Here is a 22,571-nt window from a genome sequence, read left to right on the forward strand (position 1 = left end):
ACTGTGGAATTCAGTCATTGATCTCTGGCTAAATAAATTGATCAGTGTCGACGGCTGTTGATCTGACACACTGATTATCAAACTCCACGGCATCAGAAGCGGGAAAGGCAATGGCCCTTCAGTGCTTATTGTACAGTTGTATGGAAGACTCCAGATCGGCAGAGTCATGAGATCGATTACGTATAAAAAAAAAGTGTCAGGAGGCAATTAGATTGACTTTTGTTAAGTATTAGAAAATACAGACTTTTCCAAATGTGTTCATATTCAAACTGTACTGGAAATCATTACGCTACACTGGATAAAAATAATAAACTGTCAGCAGGCACTTTGACTTACATTCCTTGAAGTGTTGGAAATATATGAGGCTTTCCAAATATTCTTCGTGATTAAACTGTACTGGAAATTATTACACTACACTGGACTTCAACAAGATGGTAAAGCAGAAAAATATATATGGAAATTTATGCAAAGTTGAAAGAAATTAATGATGCAAGGATAAGACTCTCATCCGTGTATCCTCAAGTTCTCCAATTCTCCAGACAAATTTTATACAGCATAATATACACCTAAAAAAAGGGACTAATAAATTCTATATCTATATTCCTGGAGTTTCTGAAATCTCTCTCGCAAGTTCTTTATGACCACTTTGGCAAGAAAAGAATTAACAGAGCTACATCACAGGGTCCAGTGAGTTAGACAGAGAACCAGCCACTTACTTAGGCTGCTGTTCCGTGCCCTGCTGCAAGAGGCTGCCCATCGTGAACCAGAGGGAGTTATTGAGGCTGTACTGGTTCTCTAGTTTGCTGTTGTCCTCCAGGCAGGACATTGAAGGCACCCACTCGTATGGGCTTAACCTGTACAGGGAAATAGTAATTGTTGTTGTTATTATTATTATTATTATTATCATTATCATTATTAATTTATTAGTCATTATTATTATTGTTTTATTAGTTAATAATAATAATAATAATAATAATAATAATAATAATAATAATAATAAAAATAACTATTATCACTGATCACTTATTACAATAGGTGGAGATCTTTGGTTCCATCATTATTTTAAATTATTATTACTATAACTCACCATGCCAGTGGTGAGTTATATTCTTCTTGTCAATAGTGTTGTGTTTATTCTTATTCATATTACCCGTCCCCGCCCGGAGAGGCTCGGGGACGGGCATTGTTTTCACTCGATTTGTCTGTCTGTCTGTCTGTCTGTCTATCTACCTGCTAACTCATGCCTAGAGGACGCCACGCAAGAAATTAAATTGCGATTGGGTAGGAATAAACATTAACGGCCTTGCTGACGACTTAATTGCTTTGAGAAAATACGAGGACGCAACCGAGAGAGAGAGAGAGAGAGAGAGAGAGAGAGAGAGAGAGAGATGAAAGCAGATAAACAGATACGTAGGTGGGAAAGAAGATAAACAGAACAGATAGAGAGGCATATAGATAGATAGACAGATAGATAGACAAACAGACAGACACCTACATCATTAATTTCTGTTTCCTTACCTTACTAAAACAAAAAACAAGAGAAAGTCGGCCAGGTATGCAGTTGCCATATACAGCTACACACCCAGGGACAAAGGCGAGAGGATGATAGGATAGATAGATATATAGAAAGACAGATAAATTGATAGACGGGTATATAGACAGATAGATATATGAATTGGGAGATAAACAGACAGATAGATAGACAGGCAGATAGACAGACACCTACATCATTAATTGCTGTTTTCTTACCTTGCCAAAACGAACAGCAAGAGAGAGACAGCCAGGTAAGCGGTTGCCATATACAGCCACACGTCCAGGGACAGAGGCGAGAGGAAACTGAAGAGGTTCGGTGTTTTTCTCATCGGCTTTCTGTACAGGATGCTGATGCCTGTGAAGACAAATACAAAATCATCCGTTTATATCGTGAATTAATTACAAGAGGGCTCAGTGGATCTTGCTTGTAAACCCTTCAGTGCCAGGACCGAGGTTTAATGGTATGCTAAAACTTTGCTGTTTTCCTCCCTAGCATCTCTTCCTTAGCAATTTATTTTTGGATATGGCTGGTTAACATCTTTTTGCACGTTATCTATGCAGAGTATGGTGATATTAGAAAAACTGATGTAACACAGAGGTCAGTAATGTGTAATAAGCAAAATAAGTCGCTTAGGATAAGATGTTAGGGAGCTTCCTTAACCGACGATATTTAGGGCCCAGCCTTCACTAACTTCTTCCTTGCTGTGACACTGTCCTAGGCTTTAAAACCTGTCTAAAAATGATATAAGCAAAATCATCACAAACATCTTTCAAGTTTCGTGTGAAGGAGCTATACAACTGGTGAAATACAATGAAAACCTAATACCTAATAGTGTGTTTTTTAGATGGTTTGATTTTCACACTATGTATACGTGCAGACTTTGAGAAGATAATTTTTCTTCACTACGAGAGAAATTTTCAAATTTCTAAGACGTTATAGGGATCTTGGATGATTAAATTGATATAAAAGTCATCACACTGAAAGAAGGTATTAGAATTCATAATGTCTTGAATACCAGGCCGTCTTTCCAAAGCTGAATAGAATACGGGGTCTGTCCGAAAAGAAACCAAACTTTTTCAATAGCTAGCCAACGAGCCGGCATAGCGTGATGGCGACGGGAGCTCTGTGTGGCGACAACTTTGAGCATTAGTCTAACACTTGCCACATCACGCCACATCACTTAGTCGTCGAGGTACACGTGCTTGAGTGACCGTGTTTAGTGCGATCTGCTGCAGGCTGAACAATGAAGAATCTTGCAGAGCAACGTGTTTGCTTGAAATTCTGTTTCAGACTGGGAAAAGCTTTTAAGTGGGTGTACGGCTGCGATGTCTAAACAGATAGGCAGTCTTCCCAGTGGGTTACAATATCATCATTGCAACCAATAAAATCACCCCAGAGTCGCTCAATGTGAATGTGACGTTGATCGCCGTTTTTACTGGAAGGGCGTCGTTCATCACGAGTTTGTTCCATGTGGTCAGACGGTCAGTAAAGAGTTATATTTGGATGTCTTGAAGGGTTTGAGGGAGGCAGTGCGAAGTAAGAGGCCTGAGGTGTGGACAAACAAAATCTCGATGCTGCACCATGCCAATGCACCTGCTCACACGTCCCCCCATATCCTTGACTTTTTGGTGATGCACAAACTACTATCATCCCCGTCCGCCCTACTCACCGGATTTGGCCCCTGCGGACTCTTTCCCCACCGCCCCAGTTGAAATCCACCCTGAAAGTTCGCCGATTTCAGACAATGGAAGAGATGGAAGAAAATTCGCCAACTGCACAAAACACACGTTCACTCAGGCACGTGTACCCCGATGGCTAAGTGACATAGCGTGATGCGGCTAGTGTCAGACTATGTTCAAGATTTCGCCACAAAGCGCTCCGTCGTGAACACGTTAATCCAGGTACTGTACAGTAGTTGGTGCGCTATTTAAAAAGCTTGGTTTCTTTTTGGACAAACCTCGTGCATAAATAAAATACATAAATACATAAAAATATATAAATACATAACGGGTTTGTTTCCTATTCGGTACGGTACAAGTAAGCTGCATAGACTCGTTTATGTAATTACTTTATTCACTTCAGGCGTACAATTGCCATCTGTTCATCTTGAATGCTCAGCTGTACCGATAAATTATCACTAGAATACGTCCTAATCACGAATAAGTGCTATGGGAAAGATGTAGGGCCTTAGTATTGTCTTATTCTGCCACTGAGCTACCTGAAATAAGCTGTTAAAGACGAACACTTACGCCAGATAAAATGAATGTACTATCGCTATCTGTCCGTCTGTCTGTCTGTCTACACCTATGTCTGTTCTTTGTTGTATCTATCTATCCATCTATCCTATCTATGCGTCTATCTATCTATCTATCCATCTGTCTTTCTATCTATCTGACTATAAAGCTATCCTTCCTCTATTCGTCTGTCTATCCGTATATATATCCGCCTATCCATCCCTCTAATTATCTTTCTACGTATCCTTCTATCTATCCGTCTACCTTATTGTCTATCTATCTATCGTTCTCTTTATCCTTCTATCTATCTATCTATCTGTCTATTAGCTACTTATCAGTCTGTCTGTTCTCCTGTCTATCTGACTGTCAAGTTATCTATCCGGTTATCTATCCGTATATCTATCCACCTATCTATCCGTCTATATATCTGTCTATCTATTCTTCTATCTATCCGTCTATTCAGCTAGCTATCCACGTATATCCGTCTATCTAGCTTACTATCCAACCATCTATCCGCCTGTCAATCTGTCTATCTATTTGTCTATCTATCCATTTATCTATCGGCCTATCTATCCATCTATCTATCCGTCTATTTATCCACCTATCTATCCATCTATCTATCTGTCTATCTATCCGCCTATCCATCCATCTATCTATCCGTTTATCCGCCTAGTTATCCGTCTATCTATCTATCCATCTATCTATCCGCCTATCTATCCATCTATCTATTCTCCTATCTATCCGTCTATTCGCCTATCTATCCGCTATCTATCCTACTATCTGTCCATCTGTTTATCTGCCTATCTATCCATCTATCTCTCCTCCTATCCGTCTATCTATCCTATCTATCCTTCTATCTATCGCTTATCTATCCGTCTATCTATCCTATCTATCCGTCTCTCCATCCGTCTATCTATCCTTCTCTATCTTACCCAGGTTCATCCACGGCATGGTGAAGTCAACCTCTTGTTCTCTTTCGTAGGTGATGGTAAGGTCACCGATGGCCAGGTCTGCTTTCTGTGTGAGATTATTATGATGATGATGATTATTATTATTATTATTACTACTACTACTACTGCAATTTTTATTATTATTATTATTATTATTATTATTATCATCATCCGGACCTCCATTCCCACCCTAGGGCAGGGTGAAGAGTAGCAAAGTCCAGACAGCCCAAGTTTGCGCAGTGTACTTGGCAACGCTTCCATTCACTCATTAATCAAGCCCCCGGAATCCTGGCTCTAACTGATACGCCCTCCCCCCCCCAAAAAAAAAAAAAAACTCACTACATTCTGTAACTTCACATAAACGCATCCGATAGTCAGTTATTATTATTATTATTATTATTATTATTATTATTATTATTATTATTATAATTATTGGTGTTGTTGCTGATTATGAAGGTGCTGATGGTATTGTTATTGATATTATTGTTGTTTGTTGTTGTTACTGTTCATATACAGACCTACATTTCCACCAAGACCTCTCAACATCCCTACCTCAAGAAGGCCACACTCTCTTGAATATTCCTATCAAGGTTACGTACGCTCTCCCTGTCAAACAACCATCCAGTCCTACCTCATCTCTTTATACTGCTACCAGAATAAATTTAGTCATACCAAAAGCATCTCGCATTCCTACCACATTCCTACCTCACCTGACTCAGCAGTGTCGCTGTCATGCCTTTGTTTATTGTTCATCTTTTGATAAGGATTTCTCATGTTTCAAATCAGCAACACACAGTCCTTTTTACCACCTTCAATTCCCATCAAAAGACCACTCTTTTTACCATAGCATTCTCCTCCTCTATATAAAATGCCTTCTCCTACCTCACAACCCTTCTTTCCTACCAAAATCTGTTGACATTTGTTTTCTTGCCGTAGTTTTTAGCAAATATAAAAATGCTACCAAATCGCATCACGTTCGTAGCAAGGTCAGGTTGCATTTCTTTTTAACCATCTCCATCCTCTTCCATTCCAGTCTCAGTAACAAACATTCCTAATGGTAAGGTTCAATTCTTTTTTTTTACCTTCATTTCAACCAAATCCTGTCACCATTCCATCCTCACCGAACTAAGCAGCTTTGCAATCACTCACTTCCGCCTATTCAACTTCTCGTCATAAACTTTATATGTTCCATTTTCATTAGCTATCAGCCCTTCAAACCAGCTTGCCTTCCAGACCAAATCAAATTACATTCCTACCAAATCCAGCCAACATTCCCACCTCCCCTGGTTTAGCAGCTCGCCGATCATGCCATTTCACCTATTCAATTATTCGTAGAAAATTTCCATGCTCTAACGTCAGCTAACAATGCTTTCTAACGAACTTGAATTCCTACCAAAATCAGATTACATTCCTAGCAAATCCATCGCATATTCCCCTCACCTGGCTCAGCAGCTCGCCAATCATGCCATTCCACCTGTTCAGCTTCTCGTCAAACTTTCCATGTTGTCCGTCCTCTACTATTTTGATTGTGAAGTTGAAGCCTAGTATGTCGGAGATCTCGTTGATAAGGTCCACACAGAAGCCTTCATATCGGTCGTTGCCGCTCATGGGAAGAGAGGTCTCGCGTAGCATTGTGTAGGGGGCTGCCTAGGAAAAGAATGGCACTGTTATAAATATTAAAACTTCCCATATCCCTGTGGGAAGTTTTATTGTTCTTGTTATTATTATCATTATTATTCTTACTTCTTTTAAAATTGCAATATTTAAAAGGATATTTGGCCAAAAGCCTTCAAACTTGGTCATTTCAGCTGGCCAAATATGGTGGCAGTTCGTCACCCAAATCGCCGAAAATTAACCGGATGACAGAAAAGTGAGTTAGCCACGCTATCTCAAGAACCGCTTAAGCCAGGAAGCTGAAATTTTACAGTATAGCCTTAAGGCGGGTGTAGTGCGGAAAGGAATATGGTTCTAATCGGTTAATCATTCTCTGAGATCGTCTGGGTTAAAAAACTGTGACTTTTCCAGATGTTTCGGACGTCACCTGATTTTCCATAAAAAAATAAAGTCAGCCACAAAACTTAATTCATTTAAAGACCTTGATGACCTAAGGTGACATGTACAAGATAGTTGACCTTGACTTGAGATGAAGGTCATAGATCCTTTAAGGTGGCTGCCTTGCGGAAAGTTGTATGTTTGCAATCGGCTGATCATTCTCTGAGATCGCCTGGGGCCAAAAACAGAGACTCTTCCGGATATTCCGGGTCACCTAATTTTCCATGAAGAATGTACAGCTAGAGCCACCAAACTTGGTGGACTAATAGACTGTGATGACCGAAGATGACATGCACATCACTGACCTTGACCTCAAGGTCGGCTTCTAATGGGGCTACAAGGCTAGGCAGTGGCTGTGGGAAGTTTTTCTTGATCAGAATTGTCCTTGGACAATATTACAGTGTTCTAGTTATTATTATTATTATTATCATTATTATTATTATCATTATTATTATTATTATCATCATCATCATTATTATTATTATTATTATTTTTTTTTTTTACGTGTTCGAGTCTGGGCAAAGGCTTCAGGGCCTATTTCCTGGGGGCAGTAACCTATCCCAAGGCCTAGTAATCCTCCTACACCTCCACATTTCACCACTTTGGCCGTAACACCCACCATCCATATTAAATACATGCTAGGGCTGTCTCATACAAGACTGGTGTATTGCTATTAGCGGGGGTATTTTTACGACATGTCGGCGGGTCATCTGGTAGATCAGGAAAATCTGCTTTTAGGAAATTCAAACCCTTAAACTGTTCCCTGCCCCAGCCAGGATTCGATCCTGGGTCCATTAGGACTGCAGGTCTCCTCTCTACCGATTCAGCCACCGCCTACTACTACTACTACTACTACTACTACTATTCCTCCGCCCACCCGTGATGAAGGAGGCATTGACTGATCAGTCCGTGTGTGCATGCGTGCAAACGTAGGTCCATACAACTGTAACATTCTTGTGGGCTGTTTCTCCTGAACCCACCAACGGATTTCCACCAAACTTTTGTCACTGATCCAGTATGAGGAGACGATGTACTCAATAGGTCAGCTAGGTCAAAGGATCAAAGGTCAAGGTCATGTGAGGTCGACTCAGTTTATCTTTGTGGGCATGATGTCTCCAGAACCCCGCATCGGATTTCGACCAAACTTTCATAAGCGATGCACTATGAAGGAACAATGAATTGATTAGGTCAGCAAGGTCAAGGGATCAAAGGTCAAGGTCGTATGGATGTAGGCAGGATATCTCTTGAAGCCTGCGATGGATTTTGACCAAAGTTTGTCAGTGATATAGTATGAAGGGACGATGAACTGATTAGGTCAGCAAGGTCGAGTGGTCAAAGATCAAGGTTATGAGGAGTCAACTTGGTTTACCTTGAGTCTCATTTCAACCCACAATGAACCCTGTCATGGAGATTGTATGGTGAGTCTGTACACAAGGCTTGACAGAGGCATACCAAGCGACACTTTGCTTCGACAACTCGGGGCCAGAGTTCTCGGCGTTTCATTCACCCCGCCAGCAGTTCACTGTGGAAGGGATGTATGTCATCGTTGGTGTTTATTTCTTTATTTGTGAGTCTGTGTATCGATTAACTCTTGAACCAATGAACGGATCATCTTCAAACTTTGCACAGCTGTTGGGTATGTAGAACTGAGGAAGTGATTCGATTCTGGTGAAAATCCACCAGGGTTAAGGGTGAAACTGTGGGCCCCAGATCTGGGGCCCAGTGATAAAGATGGGGAGCAAATTTTTCAAAGTGCCATAGGAGGCAAACGGCGAGAGATGGACACATGGTTCCTGTTAATCACTAATAGGAAGTCATATATGGGGATTCTGTTGACATCATTACATTTGAGTTTAGAGGACCTTGAAAGGTCAAAGTCAAGGTCACACATATTTTGATTGCTTAAATCAGCCTAAAGGTTGAGAGATAGGCACATGGTTACTATTAATCACTAATAGGAAGTCATATATGGAGATTATATTGGCACCATAATATGTGATCTTGAATGACCTTGAAAAGACAAACTCAAGGCCGATCAAATTTTAAAGTTTTAAATATCAGAAACTGCCATTTCTTTTCGTAATAGTGTTATTATTAAGTCATTAAACTTCATTTAACCCAATTTCCTTTCACTCTCAGTGACTTTGACCCCAATTCAGCTGGGGCTGGCAGGGTGTTGTCATCTCGGGTCAATTTGCTCTAGTTATTATTATGCCTTTGCCTTCCTATGGTGGAGGATGTATTAAGTGATTGGTCTGTCTCTATGTGTGTGCATGGGTGGGTGCATTCATCCATATCTCTTTTCTAGGCACGATATCTCCTGAACCCAATGTTTTTACCAAACTTTTGTCAGTAAGACAGTATGAGGAGATGATGAACTGATTAGGGCAGCTAGGTGAAAGGGTCAAAGGCCAAGGCCATATGGGGGCGACTTACGAGGTGCTTCCCCCCAAATCCTGAAATATTAGTAAAGAATGAAAAAGACTTAGGTCATGTCCTACTCACCACCATCCTCTTCAAAGTAGTCTCCTGGGGCGTGCAGACATCGATTTCAGAGTTTCTCCCACGATCAGAACGCGTTTTGGAAGTCCTTGAACATCTGCTTGTTCAGGACCTTCTGTGATTCCTCCTGGATACCCTCTATGGCCTCAAATCTTAGTTCTTTGAGATGGATTTTCGTTTTTTGTAAAGAGGAAAAAAATTACAGGGGTCCAAATCTTGTGAACAAGGGGGGCGGGGGACAACCGGAATGGGGGGCAACTGCTGAGCAACAAGGGCTGCGTATGAGGGTGCAATAAACCTAAAGTGAAGTCCGTGAATATTGATTTTTAAGGTTTGGGGTCACATTCCCCCAACCCTTCCCCCCCACTACCACCCTGCCACTCCAGCTCATCGTAGCTTTTGGTCACCTTATATAAGTGGGACACCTTTTGCTGTGAAAATTTTTGCACATTTTCAGTAGGCCTTAAGTAATGCTTGAGCTTTTAATCACTGAGGTTATACTTTCCATCGGTTTCCTGCAGCATTGCCCAACCCTGAACACAACTTGTATTTCAGTGGTTTGGATTTTTTTACTTTTTTTGGGGTTTATGAAGTTTTACTCTCACAACAGGATTTCGTAAAGCCCAGTTCTATTGACCTTCAGTGTTCAACGTCCCTCAGTCCCCCACTCCTCTCCCTATCACTGCGTGTGGGTGCCACGGCTTGGTAGTTTTGCCAGTTTTGGTCGTGAGTATTATACATACACTGCACATCCATGGAAACGGTACAGCCGAATGGTTTTCGAGGTTCTACATCCGCTTCTCCCTTCCTCCACAAGCACACCCACCACCTACCACCATACAGTCTGTCAACCCAGTATATTGGCAGCTGGGACACGGTTAACTGTGCACTGACTCATAGATCGCTCTATCTCCCAAACCTCTCATCATAGATGTGGACGTCAAGCTTCTTTGGAATTCAGACCCACCACGCTCCCACTGGCGGCCTTATTATACGAGTAGATGGCATTGGAGGCATCGTAGCACTTCTAACTTTGCGATTTATTGTGCATATTATACCTCAACATTACTTTGAACGCTGTCTGTTCTATATGGTGTAAATATCGCCAGAGTTTGCATAAATGACATACAAGATGATATTCACGTGTGCTGTGCAGAATAAGTCGATTGAAATATGTGTTAAGAAAGATCCCGAAACCACCTGCAACACGACCCTAAGACACCCTTCCCTCTGGTAAATAACCCTCCTTTTAACCTCTTCTGTTCCATGCCGTATTTTCACCAGTTTCTTGACATCTGATGATTTTATTCAGCTTAGTATAAACCTTTCCAGCCGTAGGGTCTTGATTCAGTCCTATTAATCCACCTCACCAAGAGAGGTTACTCCAAAGCCAAATAAAGTCATCAGGTACTGCAATATCAAGCTAAAAATTACGTTACCAAAAGTAATGGGGTTAAATGATTTGTATCTATAGTCCTACATAGAAGATGGTGTTGGCCATTTTTGAAAATTAATGGAGAGGGGACCTAAAAGATTGAATCTGATGAGCTTTGCGACTATAAGCTGACAGACAAAGGGCAGTGATGTAAGTGCTTTCCCAGGAATATTCCATGCATGCCAACTCTGGGTAGCAATGATTTAAACTTTCCGTATTTTCCTCGGTCTTCCTTTCTTCATTCTAACCACTTAACTCTAATACATTTCCTTCGTGAAATCGCTCTGTTTTCTACAAGTGGAAAGTTACATCCAAAAGGTTATGACATTTTATCGCACGTTGACAACAGGTCGGTCATTAAGATCCTCTTTTCCCCTGGGCAGTGGCACACAACACTGAAATATGCTCCCTTCCCCCAACTGTTCTGTTGGATAATTAGGGATACCTTGTTCGGGAGTCTGACCAGCCTGAGTAACGGGTTATGGAAAAACAAGGTGTTATGCAGTAATCTGTTTTATTAATGCAAACTGTGTACATAACATACGTTATATGGGAACTGAGGCTTTTACATAACTTGAATAAGAAATACATACCAGAAATTTACATACCAGGACCCACCTGTGGTTGGCCAAATCGCGACAATTAATATTTCCGGCCTACAAGACTGAACTCAACTAATCGTGTTTTATTTTTCTGGAGACATAGGAGGATCCGAGGCTCGGCTACCGTAGTCCAGATCAATCAAATCACAGGAGACCACGTTACGTCCCTGGCATCATTTAGTTAAAAGAACTCCGGCCACCTCGTGGATTCAGACTGGCGGGTTACTACACTCTCTCCTCCGACCTGAGACCTCTACTCACTGTGCAACTATGGCTCGTATTTTCGTCTGGTAAGGAAGCTCCTTAACACCTCTCCCTTACCGGCTTATTTTAAATTGAAAATTGGGAGGTAACTGGCTAATAAGCTTTTACGGTAGGAGTGGCTAGCTAATTAAGTATAAGTGGATCTATAACTATCGACTAAAGAAGGGTCTGTTCAGGAAATAATCACTAGGGTCTTGGATATGAAGAAAGGAAAGTTTACTACCTCTTCCCATCTCCATTAGTAGTAGAGCGTTATAAGGCCAATCACCGTGGATCTTACGGCGAAAGTGAACGTCAGAACTGGTTGTCTATAACGAGCAACAAACATATACCACGATCTCCAATGTGAACCGGGGAAATGCCACACTTAAATCATCACCGTTAACTCCTGCATTTGTTTTAACAGATGCATTTAGTCAGTACAAGTAGTTTGGCTAATCTGTAGGTGGCTTCTGTGACTGGGTAGCACTTTCTGTGGGCGTGTCGTAGAGGCCCAGCTGTGCCTGGTATAGGATGTTGTGTATAAGGTGCTGCACTGTGCTCTTGGCGTAAGGCGTACCAAGGTCACTGATCTTCCTGGCAATAAATTCACCAAAGGCATGATTCTCGTCCCTTGCCTCACATTGCTGACGAAGATCATACAACGCCTGATATACTTCCTCAGCCATGGATTCTAACAACCCATCAGACTGTATTTCAGTGGTATTACAGTCTGCGACACCATTCACGCTGTCTGTTTCAAGAGTGTTTTGGGATGACTCAGTCGACTGATGGTGTTCTTCCTCGGTACTGTCAGGCTCATCACAGGTCTCACACTCATTCTGAATGAACATGTTAAAGAATCAGTGATGTGTGTAAAATACGTAATGTTTCTTATAACTATTCGACATCGAAAGATATGGTTGTTGATGGATCGTGACGATGCCACAGCAGACAAAAAGAAGCACTCAGAGAATGCAATACTCGATCCGTGCAGTTGCTCTAAAGGCCCGTTCATTAGCATAATCAATGGACATCTGTGGTTTTGGAATATGGTAATGGAAAATTGTTTAAAAAATAATCTTGTAGACTTGATTACTATAGCACCTTCCTTGCTTGTGACCTACTGTTTATCGTGTGATTCGTCACCATGTTTTGAAACTGATGAGAACATGGTTGGACACGACAGGCTTCCACAAATAACGTGTAAGGATCTAAAAGCCGAACCTTTGATCTTGCCCTGCGTACTTGACCTTTGACTAACTGCTTTCAAAATCGAGTCAACCCAAACATATCTGACCCTGAACACATCCACGAAATTTGAGTGGAATCAGATGAAATGTATTTAACTTGACCTTACCCAGTCAGCTTGATCTTTGACCTCTGTTTCTGGAAAGAGAAGAACAAAACCTATCCTTTCTAAACCTTAAACCCTTGCATCAAGTGTGATTCACATATAATCTGACATATTTGATTTAAAAGGTCTAATCATTCACCATCCCCAGTGACCTATACCTGAGACTGATCGTTCAGTTCACAAAACTGAATCCTGTCCCTCAACCTTTCCACCAAGCTTGGTTGTAATAGGATCAAAAATTTTGAGCTGATCTTGCATGGCCAATAACCTACGACTTTTTTCGACCAAAACTCTGACCTAATCCACTCATGGTTCTAAATCATAATGATAAAGGCTATGGATTTCAATCTAAGTCTTCCTTGATAATCTTGCTAACAGACAGAAGGACATGAAGGCAAACAGGATCAAATATATAATCCCCTCGCGCTGCTCATACGGGTGTAATAACACCGAGTCTAATGCCTCCATAGGTGTGGCAGGTGGAGTGTCTGTTGTGGTTAACTATGGTAGGTTATGTGTGCCTTGTGATAAGAACAAGAACCGCCCTGACATACGCTGACCAACAGTTCTCCACTCTTTCGTTCCGATATCTCAGCATAATAATAATAATAATAATAATAATAATAATAAAATAATCAGTATCATAATCATGATTATTATCATCAATATTACAGTTGTTGTTATTGTTGTTCTTAATTTACCTAGTGGTGTAGTATCGCATTCTCTAATCCAATCATTCAGCATGACGGCGAACAAGAGAGATTTGTAATATATCATGTATTTACCCCTTGTGTAATAGCCTCGCCTGCAAACACATGAGCGTAGGTAAAGTGGATAGCAGACTGAGACGTGCATAGGACCAAAATTATTCAAGTTCACCCACAACTCATCACCTAAGCCTTCTTCCCAACACACACTTTAGTCAGCATTCTCTGTTACGGAAGCTCCCTAGCACCTCTTCCTAAGCCATGTAGTTAGCTTGCAATGCGTTACCATCATCTTTTGTGTTGCTTGAGTCATACTAATAAGGCCATACTCTGCATAAGTAAGGTGCAAAATAATATTAACCAGCCGGATCCAAAAATAAATCGCCAAGGAAAAGGTGCTAGGGAGCCTCCTTACTGAAAGAGAATACAGGCCTTGTCACACACATAATTTTTCGATGATTATGATAACTCGAGTAATTTATTTCAGTTATTAAGATATGGTTTTTTATTTAGCTTAGAGTGAGTCATAGGAGCCTTCCAGGACTGATAAAATTAACCCTTCCATAGTCGTAGCAATTCTAGTAATCTACTGCATCTAACATCAGACAAATTAGACAACCAAGAGTGGGCAAAGACATCCACAGTGTACGAAAACGGTGAAAAGGAGGTTACTGTGTCCTTACTAAACAACCGTAGAAATGATTTGCATAGGATTTTGGTCGGTAAACCACGGGGAGGGTACTGGTTTTCATCCATCCATCCATCATCCAATCCTACATTGCCCCATGAGGAGCGTAGGAGCCCGGGGCTAGGCAAGTTGGTCCTGACATTTAAGATGAGAGTGACCAGCCTCACTCATCCCTGAGTGGCATTACGTGAGCAATAAATCCCAACCACCCTTTGGATATAAACCTTCACCGGCTCAATCCGATTGGAGTGCCGAAGTTACCCACTAAACCACCAGGCACCATAATCTGGTTATATGGTTACAACCTAGCGTAGTAAATGGTTTCCTGGTGTACGGGAAACCATTTGGCTTGTCACCCAGTGTTGAGCCACCCATAGGCAGAAGGAACAGGAAAGAATGAAGGAAAGAAAGACAAAAGAGGGAGAGTAAAGTCACCCGTAAACAGAAGGACGAGGAAAGAATGAAGGAAAGAATCACAGAAGAGGAAGGAAGGAAAAGAGAGAGGAGAGGAAAGGGCAGACACCCGAGAGCATCACTACATCGAGTGAGTGGATGGTGAGCGTCCCTACCTAATGGTTTACAGATGCTCATATTCCGTGTGCAGCTTCTGGTAGTGTTTGTCAGGGGTGTCTCAGTACACCTGAAAACTTCAAACGCTGGCGGACTCCAGGAGCCAGAGAGATATGCTAAATATGGACCATCAGCCCCAGCTCAAGCGCGTATCTCCCCTCTCCCCCCCCCCTCTCCCTCTCCCACTCTCTCTCTCTCTCTCTCTCTCTCTCTCTCATTATATTTATATACACACACACACACACAAACACACACACACACACACACACGCACACACACACACACACACACACGCACACACGAATATATATATATATATATATATATATATATATATATATATATATATATATATATATATATATATATACATATACATATATATATATACATATATATATATATATATATATATATATATATATATATATATATATATATATATATATATATATATATATATATATATATATATATATATATAGTCTCTATCTATCTATCTATCTATACAGTATATGCAATGAAGGCTTTGATAAGAAACAGAGGCTTGAGTGTTGCAGCTGCACGAGGCTTACATGAGGGAGTGTTAGTGCCAACTCTAACATATGGGTGTGAGACTGTGGTGTGGCATGAAAATGAAAAGTCAAGAGTAAGAGCAGTGGACATGGGACTGTTGAGGAATGTATGTGGAGTACAGAGGGTGGATAGGATACGAAATAGTGTGATTCGTGAAAGGTGTGGAGTGAGGAAGTTGGTGGACACCAGAATCGAAGAGAGTGTCCTGAGATGGTATGGTCATGTGGAAAGAATGGATAACAACAGAGTGGTGAATAAGGTATACCTGAGCGAATTTGAAGGAGGGAGGAGGCGAGGTAGGCCAAGGAGAAGGTGGAGAGATATGGTGGATGAGTGTTTGAGGAAGAGAGGTTTGGAAATCGGTGAGGCTAGGGAACTTACAAGAGATCGAGCTGGCTGGATGAATGTTGTGAGGAGAAATGAATGATCAAGGATTTTGGCACCCCTTGTGAGCATGGCAGTGTCCGGCCTGACTCAATCGTATAGGTTTATGTGAAGCTGCAGAATGTGATGAATGTTTTTTGGCGCATTCGGTAGAGCCAGGACTCCGGGGGCTTGAATGATGAGTGAATGGAAATGTGGCCTATTTGGACTGGGCAAGTTTGTGCTGTCTGGACATTGCTACTCCTCACCCTGTCCTTGGGTGGGAAAGGAGGTTCGGATGATGATGATGATATATATATATATATATATATATATCTATCTATCTATATAGATATAGATATATAGATATATGTATGTATGTGTAGATAGATAGATAGATAGATAGATAGATAGATAGATAGATATAGATATAGATAGATAGATAGATAGATATGGCTGAAAAATACATCTTCTGCATTTATTAACTTCGAAATACATTCAACTTTTCTGACTGCAGACGTGTGCTCCTGGCTTAATACCATTATACTTCTACGAAATGGCATTAGACGTAGAGAATGTTAATTCATGTATTCACGACGTTCCGTACTTTGTGCACGCTGTCAAGTGACTGAGAGTCAAGGCACAATGAGTGGGCATGCTGTATTTTCTTTTAATGCAAGAAAGCAGGAACCTAGGCAGGGAGCCCTCAAACCATTCCTTCCAAGAAAAAAACAATACAAAAGATACAAAAGAGAGCAAAATATAGGATCCGTTCATTTCGAGATGCCTGGACACAGCGTTTGAAAGACTGGAGATCAAAGGAAGTGGGAAATACTGACAGATGGAGACAGTTCTAGAGTTGACCTGTTGCATAAGGAAGGACTGGGAGTAACGGTTAACTCTTGCACTAGAGAGCTGGACAGAAAAGGGATGAGAGTTTGTTGCTAGACGGGTACTACGCACCCGTCGTCGAGATGGAGAGATGCAAGCAGACAGTTCAGAGGAGCAGTGACCATTGAAATAACGAAAAAAAAAAAAAAGACATAAAGATGCAACAGTGCGGCGAAGAGACAGAGGTTGAAGGGAGCCAGTAAGAGGAGGAGAGATGATGGACCTGAGTGGCTCTTACTACCTTTTGGCGAGCGACACCCCAACCACTTGAGTGTGTGAGTGACACCCCAACCACTTGAGTGTGTGAGTGACGCCCCAACCACTTGAGTGTGTGAGTGATGCCCCAACCACTTGAGTGTGTGAGTGACGCCACAACCACTTGAGTGTGTGAGTGATGCCCCAACCACTTGAGTGTGTGAGTGACCCCCCAACCACTTGAGTGTGTGAGTGACGCCCCAACCACTTGAGTGTGTGACGCCCCAGCCACTTGTGTGTGTGAGTGACGCCCCAACCACTTGAGTGTGTGAGTAACACCCCAACCACTGGTGTGTGTGAGTAACACCCCAACCACTTGTGTGTGTGAGTGACACCCCAACCACTTGAGTGTGTGAGTGACACCCCAACCACTGGTGTGTGTGAGTAACACCCCAACCACTTGTGTGTGTGAGTGACACCCCAACCACTTGAGTGTGTGAGTAACACCCCAACCACTTGAGTGTGTGAGTGACACCCCAACCACTTGTGTGTGTGAGTAACACCCCAACCACTTGTGTGTGTGAGTGACACCCCAACCACTTGAGTGTGTGAGTGACACCCCAACCACTGGTGTGTGTGAGTGACACCCCAACCACTTGTGTGTGTGAGTGACACCCCAACCACTTGTGTGTGTGTGAGTAACACCCCAACCACTTGTGTGTGTGTGAGTAACACCCCAACCACTTGTGTGTGTGAGTAACACCCCAACCACTGGTGTGTGTGAGTAACACCCCAACCACTTGTGTGTGTGAGTAACACCCCAACCACTTGTGTGTGTGAGTGACACCCCAACCACTTGTGTGTGTGAGTAACACCCCAACCACTTGTGTGTGTGAGTGACGCCCCAACCACTGGTGTGTGTGAGTGACACCCCAACCACTGGTGTGTGTGAGTGACACCCCAACCACTGGTGTGTGTGATTGCCCTGCTGACATAGGCCCTGACAGTGGAGTCCTTGTATCTCTGGGGGTAATCAATGTTTCCATTAAGACACTATCTTGGGTTTGTTGCTTTTGTTTATATGCTTGCGTGGAATCTGCTGGGGTTCTGCTGGACAAGGTAATCCAGGAAGGAGAGCTGCTGTCGACACGGGGTTTAATAGTAAAATGGAGCCCAGAGATATGCAGTTTCTTCTTCAAACTTCCAAAATTTTCTTCGCTGCTAAACTTTATGAAGCTGTCGTCGATGTACCTGGCATATAGGTCAAGGTTGTTGACACTGAAAACCTCTATTTGAACCAACCCCATGAAAATGATGGTGAAGAGGACTCCTAAGGGGAAGCCCATAGCATTTCCATCCTTCTGCCTCATCCTTCCACGGGGAGGGATGAAAGGAGCTTCATTTGTGCAGGTTTCAGTAGGCCTAATGTTTCTTGAGTCATCTTCGGTAGGTCAAGTTTGGGGACATCATTTCTGGGTAAATCTCATTCATGCATGTCATTGTGCTCTTGAGGGAGATGGGGGACGTTCCTGAATAAACTTTCCACATCAGGAAACGCAACCACGTCTTCAGGGTTGAAGCTGTTGAGGAGGTCAAGGAAGTCACTAGCAGAGGGCAGGTTGTAGTCACCTGGGACGACGGATGTCAGCAGCTCATTTAGCCTCTTGGCAGGCTTGTGTGTTGGCGTAGGTATTTAATTATGGGTCTGAGGGGTTTCAGTGGCTCGTGTGTTTTTACATTGCCTTAACAATAGTCCAAACCATAGTCCCCTACAAGTTTCGTTAGTTTCAGTCCTATTTTGACGTTGATGGCATCCACAATTCTACACACAAATTTGGTGTCGATGGTCAGGATGGTGTCCATATACAAAAGATAATTATTTGTAGGGAGCAGGACATAGGTGGTGGTCTTATCAGAATGGCGGATGGTGATTGCTGGATTTTCTCTGTTTCTTGGCTGCCTCTCTATGCCTCCTCTCAAGTATTTTGCTCTGGTTGTTTCCCCTACTTATCCTTGACCCTCTCAATTGTTCAGCATGGAGGCCTTCATCCATATTCACTTTTCTTTCCCTCCTGAGACGGTGGATGTCATCTAGGCGAATCTCAGTCTCTAAGTGTTTATGCCTTGGGCGTGGTTTAGAGAAGACCTGCCAATAAAGGCCTGGGTTAAGGAGTTTTCTTGATTCCCAACAGGGTCTAGTTGGTAAAGTTGACAGAGCCTGCAATAGTGTCTGTGGCTCCACAGTCAGGGCCAACGTTAGCAGGGCATTCACACACACAAGTGGTTGGGGCGTCACTCACACACACACAAGTGGTTGGGACGTCACTCACACACACAAGTGGTTGGGACGTCACTCACACACTCAAGTGGTTGGGGCGTCACTCACACACTCAAGTGGTTGGGGCATCACTCACACACTCAAGTGGTTGGGGCGTCACTCACACACTCAAGTGGTTGGGGCGTCACTCGCCAAGAGGTAGAAAGAGCCACTCAGGTCCATGTGAACAACAGGCATTGCAGCCGAGATGATAATGTGGTGATAAAAAGTGAAACAGAGAAATGGTACCAACCAATCGATAATAGACCAAACTAGCAAAGGGAATGAATAAAATTACTTAACAAAGCCCACATGCATCCTGAATACAAAACAGAGGAAAGGATGATGTAACAGCCTATCAGAAGATGTGTCAAACCAACCAGGCCTCAAGACACTCAAATTCGTGATCATCCCATCATCCCAACCTGTTCCTCCAGACACGAAATCTGGAGTGGAATGACGACATGCTTCATATTCCCCCGACTCCCATTAGTTAATTACAACACCCCCCACTCCAACATAGTCTATCCCTCACCTCATTTCCTGTTGGTTGTTTGCCTGATTCCCTGACCCACTCAAAGTGTATATATACCCACTCATTGTATCTTGACTCAGTCACTCAATAATGTGCATAGTGTACGAAACGTCGTGAATACAAGAAAATACCTTCTCCACGTGTTTTACTAATGCCTTTTGGTAGAAGTATCATGGTATTAACCCGTCACGTCCCGAGCACTTTCGCACCTCCGACACCCCCCAGTCCCGAGCATTTTTGGAAAAAATTTTTTTTGGCTAAAACCTCCGCTTTTGGTGAGAAACATCGAAAATTCATAGAGAAATCGCTCACCTAAGGTTTAAAATACTCGATACAGGTAGGAGTACCTCCTTACCTTACAGGGTTTTCTATCAGGCTGGATGCAAAGAGAACGAGTTCTATGGAAGGATAACTATTCCACACCACTCATAAACGGTATTTATTTATTTATTTGGTACGAATATATATGTAGTATGAGAGTATATTGGTTTTCAAACAATAATATAGACATTATAAGCATTGTTTCACTCACTAACTCATCACCATTCCTGACCTTCTTTTGCCACATTACCTGATAATCATTTCTGACTGTTTCTTCCTCTAATCCTATGTAAACTTTGTCCTCCACATTGTCTTCGATTGGGGAATCACTCTGGCCCTGAATGTCTTTATTGGCCAGGTCACTGGTAACAGGTGAATTGCCGAGACAATGGGGGGGGGTGAGGTGTATGCGGTGTAAGGCATTTTACCTGCTTGGCATCTTGTAGAGGAATAGAGGAAGATGTCCCGTGTATACATATGAAAAATCACACGCAAAAATTGAAAATTGTGCAAATTAAGGACCTTGCAATTGCACGACGTACCAGTACGTTGTCGGGACTGGCAAATGCAAAATGTTGCAAAGTACCCATACGTCGACGGGACGGGGCGGGTTAAGCCAGGAGCATATACCTGCCTTCAGGAAAGTTGATAGTATTTGGAAGATCATAAAAGCAGGTGTTGTATTTTTCAATCTGATTTGTCTGCAGGAAAAAAAATGCTGCCAAAGTATACGAACACACATATAATTATATCAATATAAATATAAATAAATAAACATGAATACCCGATATATATATATATATATATATATATATATATATATATATATATATATATATATATATATATATATATATATATATATATAATTTCCTGTGGCACCCCACGGGATGCATAGGGCCTTGATGAACTCACTCCACCAATATTTGTCTCTTGCCATCTCCTTCAGGTCCCACCAACACTCCTCTCCTGCTTCTCTTTTCATTGTCCTCAACCAGGTTTCCCTCGGCCTACCTCTACCTCTACTTCCTCTAGCAGTCCACTCTGGCACATTCTGTATTAAACTGCCTTCTTCTCTGCACATGTGCCCCAGCCACTTCCAGCGAGACAGTCTCACATATTTATTAACTGGTTCCACTCTCTAAAATCCCTTGCTCTTTCATTTGTAACTCTGTCTTGCCACTTTACCCCAGGAATCCTTCTCAGTATTTTATTCTCAGATCCTAATACTTTCTGATCTCTTGCAATTGTACTGTATCATGACTCATGCCCATAAATTAAAATTGGTCTAACCATGGACTTGTAAATTTTCACATTAGTATGTACCGAAAGCATATTATTATTCCAAACAGATTTCAACATTCCAGCAGCTCGCCAAGCCTGTCTAATCCTCTCCTCAATTTCATTGTTTAATGATCCATTAGATGATACCATCGTTCCCAGGTATTTAAAGTTTTCTACATTCTTCACCACATTATTCCCAATTACACAATCGATTTGGTTCTCCACATTCATATTAATAAATTCAGTCTTTCCACAATTTATTACCAATCCCACTTTTTCTCCTTCCTCCACCAGACAATCAAGCACCCTCTGCATCTCGTAAATCTATCTATCTATTGCCAGACGCCTCAATCCCGTTTGGGGTGGCCACAAACAAATCGCCTCCAAGTCGCCCTGTCCCCCGCCATTTCACTGCCCTGCTCCCAACTCACCCCCCTCTCATATACCTTCTCCACCCCATCCCTCCATCTCATCCTCGGCCTCCCCTCCTCTTCCCTCCACCTCACTCACATACACTCTCTTCGTCAGTCTTTCGCCCTCCATCCTCTCCACATGGCCAAACCACCTCAGTGTGTTCCTCATAACGCTTCCTATCACATCCACATCCACACCACAACGCTCCTTTATATCCTCATTCGTCAGCCTGTCTCTCCACGTGACTCCACAGGCTCCTCTTAAATAACTCATTTCCACTGCTCTCACTCTTGACTTGTGTCCTTCCAACAATGTCCAAGCTTCACTTCCGTACGTTAGAGTTGGTATCACAATACTGTCATGTAGTAACTTTTTCACTTCCATGCTCACTTCCCTGTTTCTTATCACTGCTTTCAAGGAACCAGCAAATCAGTACAGTATCATCAGCATAGTCCAAATCCATCAGCTTCTTATTTTCTTTCCAGTAAATTCCTGCGCCTGTTCTCATTACAACCTTTCTCATAACATAATCCATAACCAAAACAAAAAGCAATGGCGAAAGAACTCCTTCTTGAATCACTCCTGACCTGACATCAAATGGATCACTCAAAGAACCAGCCACCATTACCTTACAAAAAGTACCTTCATGCAGGCTTTTAATAATATTTACAATCTTTTCTGGTATACCATAGAATCTCACAATCCTCAACACAGCTCCACGTGAAACACTATCAAACGCCTTTTCAAAATCCACAAAACACACACTAAGTGGCATTTTCATCTCATTAGCTTGTTGCATTA

At 42.1% G+C, this 22,571-nt stretch overlaps 1 protein-coding gene across 1 annotated transcript in view; it reads right to left on the minus strand.

Annotated features, from left to right (window-relative positions):
* The window catches only part of LOC145405625 (glutamate receptor ionotropic, kainate 2-like), a 75,445-nt gene that overhangs the window by 23,980 nt on the left and 28,894 nt on the right, over window positions 1–22,571 (minus strand). Inside the window, exons 5-8 of the mRNA XM_080276954.1 lie at window positions 6,159–6,365; window positions 4,701–4,785; window positions 1,750–1,888; window positions 717–854 (exon numbers count right to left, since the gene is read on the minus strand). Coding sequence (XP_080133080.1) covers window positions 717–854; window positions 1,750–1,888; window positions 4,701–4,785; window positions 6,159–6,365 — 569 coding nt within the window. The remainder of the gene's footprint in view (window positions 1–716; window positions 855–1,749; window positions 1,889–4,700; window positions 4,786–6,158; window positions 6,366–22,571) is intronic.

The sequence above is a fragment of the Coenobita brevimanus genome, chromosome 67, assembly GCF_032717465.1.
Source record: "Coenobita brevimanus isolate Jiangsu-jjx chromosome 67, ASM3271746v2, whole genome shotgun sequence".
Taxonomy (NCBI): Eukaryota; Metazoa; Arthropoda; class Malacostraca; order Decapoda; family Coenobitidae; genus Coenobita; species Coenobita brevimanus.